This window comes from Eutrigla gurnardus (genome assembly GCF_963514095.1).
Source record: "Eutrigla gurnardus genome assembly, chromosome: 4".
NCBI classification, from domain to species: Eukaryota; Metazoa; Chordata; class Actinopteri; order Perciformes; family Triglidae; genus Eutrigla; species Eutrigla gurnardus.
Window position 1 is genome coordinate 11,863,453 of NC_139918.1, and position 7,726 is coordinate 11,871,178.

The 7,726-nt window shown below is 45.2% G+C and overlaps 2 protein-coding genes across 2 annotated transcripts; both read left to right on the plus strand.

The window, feature by feature from the left end:
• Positions 1 to 1,559: 1,559 nt before the first annotated feature.
• LOC311012435 (tripartite motif-containing protein 16-like) lies at positions 1,560 to 3,227 on the plus strand (the record flags this gene model as incomplete). The annotated part of the gene is made up of 1 exon (XM_084007896.1): positions 1,560 to 3,227. The coding sequence occupies one exon, from the start codon at positions 1,560 to 1,562 to the stop codon at positions 3,225 to 3,227; it is 1,668 nt and encodes a 555-aa protein (XP_083864022.1).
• A 2,491-nt stretch (positions 3,228 to 5,718) lies between these two features.
• LOC311012436 (tripartite motif-containing protein 16-like) lies at positions 5,719 to 7,362 on the plus strand (the record flags this gene model as incomplete). Its single annotated transcript, XM_084007897.1, has 1 exon — positions 5,719 to 7,362. Exon 1 carries the CDS (start codon positions 5,800 to 5,802, stop codon positions 7,360 to 7,362), a length of 1,563 nt encoding a protein of 520 aa, XP_083864023.1. The 5' UTR covers positions 5,719 to 5,799.
• Positions 7,363 to 7,726: the final 364 nt, after the last annotated feature.

Consider the following 7,726-nt stretch of genomic DNA (forward strand, 5'->3'; position numbering starts at 1 on the left):
GGGCAGGCGGAGAATCAGCCGGTGAGAAGACGGATCACAGCAGGAGGGCAGGCGGAGAATCAGCCGGTGAGAAGACGGATCATGGCCGGACAGCAGGCGGAAAATCACGGCGGCCACCGAGCTTGATACGAGAACGGGCACACTAGCAGACTTCCGCAAGACAGCACAGCAAATCCACACAATCGCGCACACCACAGACAGTTAAGTGAAACCAACAACTAACAGGCGCGACAGACAGAGTCCACGGGAACAACCAACCGGCACTGTTTCAGTTCCTTCTTTTTTAAGCAGCCTGTGAGTATCAATTGGCATCGCAATTGTCCACACCTGTTACACTCCAATCAGTTGGGCATACAACATTGACAACAAAGGGGCGTTGCCTTGTGTTCCCCAAATCATGACCATGACACCTGCATGTTGATGACATGAATGCAAACTGAGCAATTGATCCCTCTTGATTGGCTGGAGTTGCCTCGGTGGTCGTGGGAGAATTTTCCCAGTGGATTAGGCCTACTGGGCTTTTCAAACTCACTTCCATTGATTGTTGTTGTGACTCATTGTATGCATGTATTTTTCATACATAATTATCACTTGATTGTCCGAACAAACATCGTTACATTTCAAAGGAGGTGACCAGAAAGTGAGTTGTTGTCAGTAGACGACTCTGCTTTTGTCTCAAAGAGGCTCACATTGATCAGCGACTGCAAACCTAAACTCCACTCACCACTTGCACCTGGACAACGACCTGAAGGAATTGTGCATTTTGAAAGAAAATGGGACAGTGTTGACACCAAGGAGGACTTTGTCCATCCTGGAGAGGGAGGTAACTGGCCGGTCATGAGAAACCACTGGACTTTACCTGCTCAGCAGCAAACAGCAGACCCCAATCCAGAAGGACTCAAGGAACCAGATCTGCTTCTTTTGGTGACTGAATCCATCGATCTGTAGTATTGATACACTTTACTTGTGATGTCATTTCATTCATAGCATCCTCTCGTTTCACAACTAATCAACAGAAAGCACACTTCATTATTTGATCTGAAATGTAAATGTGTAAACATCACCTGACATAAAATCTTCAAATGTGGTCAACCTGAACTTCAGGAGATGGAAACATGAGAAAAAGTCCAAAACCAACCTCAACACTTCTATGAAACATGACTGATATTATGTTGCACACTAAAATAAAACCTCTAATCAGTGAGAATCAAAAGGACAACAGCTAATAAAGAAATCCATTCAGCCATTTCAATACATAGCAGGAGTCATTTTGTCACATTTTCCCCATAAACTTAATTTCACCACAATAGGCACTTATGTCCATTTGGATTTGGAGCTCTTTCTCTCTTTGAACAAGCCAATGGGGACGCTCCAACCGACCGACCAATGACCTCAAAGGGCCCACCCCCACTCTGCTGCGGTCCAATCAAGTTCTGAATACCAGAAACCTTGGTAACCCCTCCCTCCATCTCCTGCTATAAAAACAGCTCGTCTCTGCCTGTTGGTCAGAGCTGCTGCTGACTTTGTTCAGAGAAACTCTTTGTTCACTGAGAGGAGAAATGGAACACAAAAGACTCAACCTGGACCAGGAAACCTTCTCTTGTTGCATCTGTTTGGATCTACTGAAGGACCCGGTGACTATTCCCTGTGGACACACCTACTGCATGAAGTGTATTGAAACCTACTGGGATAAGAAGGAGATCCACAGCTGCCCTCAGTGTAGGCAGACCTTTACACCGAGGCCTGTCCTGCTGAAAAACACCATGTTGGCAGTTTTGGTGGAGGAGCTGAAGAAGACTGGACTCCAAGCTGCTCCTGCTGGTCTCTGCTATGCTGGACCTGAAGATGTGGCCTGTGATTTCTGCACTGGGAGGAAACTGAAAGCCCTCAAGTCCTGTCTGGTGTGTCTGGCCTCTTACTGTGAGAAACACCTCCAGCCTCATTATGAATCACCAGCATTCAAGATACATCAGCTGGTGGAGCCCTCCAACAAGCTCCAGGAGAACGTGTGCTCTCGTCATGATGAGGTGATGAAGATGTTCTGCCGTACTGATCAGCAGTCTATCTGTTATCTCTGCGCTGTGGAGGAACACAAAGGCCATGACACAGTCTCAGCTGCAGCAGAAAGGACTGAGAGGCAGAGAGAGTTGGATGTGAGTCGACTAAACATCCAGCAGAGAATCGAGGACAGAGACAAAGATGTGAAGCTGCTCCAACAGGAGGTGGAGGCTATCAACCACTCTGCTGATAAAGCAGTGGAGGACAGTGAGGTGATGTTCACTGAGCTGATCCGTCTCATGGAGAAAAGACGCTCTGACGTGAAGCAGCAGGTCAGTTCCCGGCAGGAAACTGAAGTGAGTCGAGTCACAGAGCTTCAGGAGAAGCTGGAGCAGGAGATCAGTGAGCTGAAGAGGAAAGACGCTGAGCTGGAGAAGCTCTCACACACAGAGGATCACAACCAGTTTCTACACGACTACCCGTCGCTGTCACCACTCGGTGAGTCCACACACTCATCCAGCATCAACACCCGTCCTCTGCGCAACTTTGAGGACGTGACAGCGGCTGTGTCAGCGGTCAGAGATGACCTGCATGATGTTCTGACAGAGAAATGGATGAAGGTCTTAGCTATAGGGACTGAAGTGGTTGTTTCACTGCCGCAACCAGAGCCCAGGACCAGAGCTGAATTCTTAAAATATTCATGTGCACTCACACTGGATCCAAACACGGCACACAGAGACTTGATATTATCTGAGGGGAACAGGAAAGTAACAATGACGGTACCAGGACAGACCGTTCGTAATCACAGAGACAGATTCCAAGATTGGAATCAGGTCCTGAGTAGAGAGAGTCTGACTGGACGCTGTTACTGGGAGGTGGAGAACACTGGGGGGTTAATTTCTATAGCAGTCGCATACAAGAGTAACATCAGAAAAGGTAACCTGCAAGAAGTTGGGTTTGGATACAGTGATAAATCTTGGGCATTAGCAAGTGACAATAAGAGATATGAACTCATTCACAACAAAGTCCTAACTCGCGTCTCAGGTCCTCCGTCCTCCAAAGTAGGAGTGTACCTGGATCACGGAGCAGGTATACTGTCCTTCTATAGGGTCTCCAAGACCATGACTCTCCTCCACAGAGTCCAGACCAGGTTCACTGAGCCTCTCCATGCTGGATTTTCTTTAGATTTCTGTTACGGGGAATCTGTTGTGCTCTGTAAACTCAAATAGACAGAAGTCAGTTAACAGTTGAATTCAGTCTTTTAACTCTTCAACCCATTGTGTCTCCATGTTTGCTGCAGATTGTTGGTTCTTCACTGCTCTGAGATCAGTAGTCAAACATGACAGTTGATCATGTTCACGATTAAAAAAAAAAGTTATATTGGTACTGGAAACTACAATATTGGTATTTTGAAATTGAAACTGCAATAAATTTCTGAAAGCTCAATATTTTCTCACACATTTTTTCCCATTTTTGTTCATGAAGGGGTTTTTGTTTAATTTAGATATAATGAATCACATTAAGTACACAATGTGTAGTTAGCGATAACCTCATTTAGTCAGACTGGTTGAAGTAAAACAATATTTCCCAAGACTACAATCAAACCACAGACACTGAAATCCTTATGTCAAAAAAGGCAATTTTGTAAACTCAAAGATAACCCATAAAACGAGTATTTTTATTCCTTGGCCATGATGGGACACAATCTGGATTTGCATCATGTTTCACATTCACTTTGAATGTAAGGCATCACATTTTATTTGATTTATGGATTACATATAATTTCCCACTGAGGATCAAACATGCCTCCTGACACAAACCAGAAAAAAATAGGAATTTTCAAAACTTCTGTCAAACTTCAGAATAACAGGTCACTGTGACAAGCAAAAGTCTTTGAAAATGGCAAATTTGTTCCGATATGGATAGTAGAGACTGCTGCCTGCATGTTGATGACATGAATGCAAACTGAGCAATTGAGTCCTCTTGATTGGCTGGAGTTGCCTCGGTGGTCGTGGGAGAATTTCCCCAGTGGATTAGGCCTACTTGGTTTTTCACACTGTTACGTGTCCAAGGTGGCAGCAAAGGCAGACAGAGAGTCATAGATGAGTTACCAATATTTATCTTCAACTGAATTATTTAGACATGTTATCATTCACAAAGTTACACCAAAAGTTACACGGTTCCCTAACCACAATGTCCATCGCGACCGCGGAGCGTCGGAGAGCGTCCAAACAGTAGGGCATCACGAGGGACTGAGTGAAGAGTGTCCAAACGATACAGAAAACCAAGGCGTCCACGAGAGCGGAGGGAGTAAAGAGACGTCCGCGTCACGAGGGAGGAGGTGAAGAGTGTTGGCGATCCAAAAAAACACGACGTCCACGAAAGCTCAGGGATAGATGTGGCGTCCAAACGAAAGCGCATCCACCGGCGCGGATCGGCGCGGATAGAGTAAAAAAACCCCCCCCCCTGTCCGTCAGTCTCTGCGCTGTATACTGCGCGTAATCAGGAATGGGCCAATCACCAATCAATATCGCTAACCACGCATGCTGGTCTGATTGACAAAAACAAATTAGATTTCCTTGACCACAAATAATATACAGAATCATGTCAAAACAAAACAAAACAATTCAGAAACAAAGTATCAATGTAGGTTCATAACAACACTCACTTCCATTGATTGTTGTTGTGACTCATTGTATGCATGTATTTTTCATACATAATTATCACTTGATTGTCCGAACAAACATCGTTACATTTCAAAGGAGGTGACCAGAAAGTGAGTTGTTGTCAGTAGACGACTCTGCTTTTGTCTCAAAGAGGCTCACATTGATCAGCGACTGCAAACCTAAACTCCACTCACCACTTGCACCTGGACAACGACCTGAAGGAATTGTGCATTTTGAAAGAAAATGGGACAGTGTTGACACCAAGGAGGACTTTGTCCATCCTGGAGAGGGAGGTTAACTGGCTGGTCATGAGAAACCACTGGACTTTACCTGCTCAGCAGCAAACAGCAGACCCCAATCCAGAAGGACTCAAGGAACCAGATCTGCTTCTTTTGGTGACTGAATCTATCGATCTGTAGTATTGATACACTTTACTTGTGATGTCATTTCATTCATAGCATCCTCTCGTTTCACAACTAATCAACAGAAAGCACACTTCATTATTTTATCTGAAATGTAAATGTGTAAACATCACCTGACATAAAATCTTCAAATGTGGTCAACCTGAACTTCAGGAGATGGAAACATGAGAAAAAGTCCAAAACCAACCTCAACACTTCTATGAAACATGACTGATATTATGTTGCACACTAAAATAAAACCTCTAATCAGTGAGAATCAAAAGGACAACAGCTAATAAAGAAATCCATTCAGCCATTTCAATACATAGCAGGAGTCATTTTGTCACATTTTCCCCATAAACTTAATTACACCACAATAGGCACTTATGTCCATTTGGATTTGGAGCTCTTTCTCTCTTTGAACAAGCCAATGGGGACGCTCCAACCGACCGACCAATGACCTCAAAGGGCCCGCCCCCACTCTGCTGCGGTCCAATCAAGTTCTGAATACCAGAAACCTTGGTAACCCCTCCCTCCATCTCCTGCTATAAAGACAGCTCGTCTCTGCCTGTTGGTCAGAGCTGCTGCTGACTTTGTTCAGAGAAACTCTTTGTTCACTGAGAGGAGAAATGGAACACAAAAGACTCAAACTGGACCAGGAAACCTTCTCTTGTTGCATCTGTTTGGATCTACTGAAGGACCCGGTGACTATTCCCTGTGGACACAGCTACTGCATGAAGTGTATTGAAACCTACTGGGATAAGAAGGAGATCCACAGCTGCCCTCAGTGTAGTCAGGCCTTTACACCGAGGCCCGTCCTGCTGAAAAACACCATGTTGGCAGTTTTGGTGGAGGAGCTGAAGAAGACTGGACTCCAAGCTGCTCCTGCTGGTCTCTGCTATGCTGGACCTGAAGATGTGGCCTGTGATTTCTGCACTGGGAGGAAACTGAAAGCCCTCAAGTCCTGTCTGGTGTGTCTGGCCTCTTACTGTGAGAAACACCTCCAGCCTCATTATGAATCACCAGCATTCAAGAAACATCAGCTGGTGGAGCCCTCCAACAAGCTCCAGGAGAACGTGTGCTCTCGTCATGATGAGGTGATGAAGATGTTCTGCCGTACTGATCAGCAGTCTATCTGTTATCTCTGCGCTGTGGAGGAACACAAAGGTCACGACACAGTCTCAGCTGCAGCAGAAAGGACTGAGAGGCAGAGAGAGTTGGATGTGAGTCGACTAAACATCCAGCAGAGAATCCAGGACAGAGACAAAGATGTGAAGCTGCTCCAACAGGAGGTGGAGGCTATCAACCACTCTGCTGATAAAGCAGTGGAGGACAGTGAGGTGATGTTCACAGAGCTGATCCGTCTCATGGAGAAAAGACGCTCTGACGTGAAGCAGCAGGTCAGATCCCGGCAGGAAACTGAATTGAGTCGAGTCACAGAGCTTCAGGAGAAGCTGGAGCAGGAGATCAGTGAGCTGAAGAGGAAAGACGCTGAGCTGGAGAAGCTCTCACACACAGAGGATCACAACCAGTTTCTACACGACTACCCGTCGCTGTCACCACTCGGTGAGTCCACACACTCATCCAGCATCAACACCCGTCCTCTGCGCAACTTTGAGGACGTGACAGCGGCTGTGTCAGCGGTCAGAGATGACCTGCATGATGTTCTGACAGAGAAATGGATGAAGGTCTTAGCTAAAGGGACTGATGTGGTTGTTTCACTGCCGCAACCAGAGCCCAGGACCAGAGCTGAATTCTTAAAATATTCATGTGCACTCACACTGGATCCAAACACGGCACACAGAGACTTGATATTATCTGAGGGGAACAGGAAAGTAACAATGACGGTACCAGGACAGACCGTTCGTAATCACAGAGACAGATTCCAAGATTGGAATCAGGTCCTGAGTAGAGAGAGTCTGACTGGACGCTGTTACTGGGAGGTGGAGAACACTGGGGGGTTAATTTCTATAGCAGTCGCATACAAGAGTAACATCAGAAAAGGTAACCTGCAAGAAGTTGGGTTTGGATACAGTGATAAATCTTGGGCATTAGCAAGTGACAATAAGAGATATGAACTCATTCACAACAAAGTCCTAACTCGCGTCTCAGGTCCTCCGTCCTCCAAAGTAGGAGTGTACCTGGATCACGGAGCAGGTATACTGTCCTTCTATAGGGTCTCCAAGACCATGACTCTCCTCCACAGAGTCCAGACCAGGTTCACTGAGCCTCTCCATGCTGGATTTTCTTTAGATTTCTGTTACGGGGAATCTGTTGTGCTCTGTAAACTCAAATAGACAGAAGTCAGTTAACAGTTGAATTCAGTCTTTTAACTCTTCAACCCATTGTGTCTCCATGTTTGCTGCAGATTGTTGGTTCTTCACTGCTCTGAGATCAGCTGTCAAACATGACAGTTGATCATGTTCATGATTAAAAAAAAAAGTTATATTGGTACTGTAAACTACAATATTGGTATTTTGAAATTGAAACTGCAATAAATTTCTGAAAGCTCAATATTTTCGCACACATTTTTTTTCCATTTTTGTTCATGAAGGGGGTTTTGTTTAATTTAGATATAATGAATCACATTAAGTACACAATGTGTAGTTAGCGATAACCTCATTTAGTCAGACTGGTTGAAGTGAAACAATATTTCCCAAG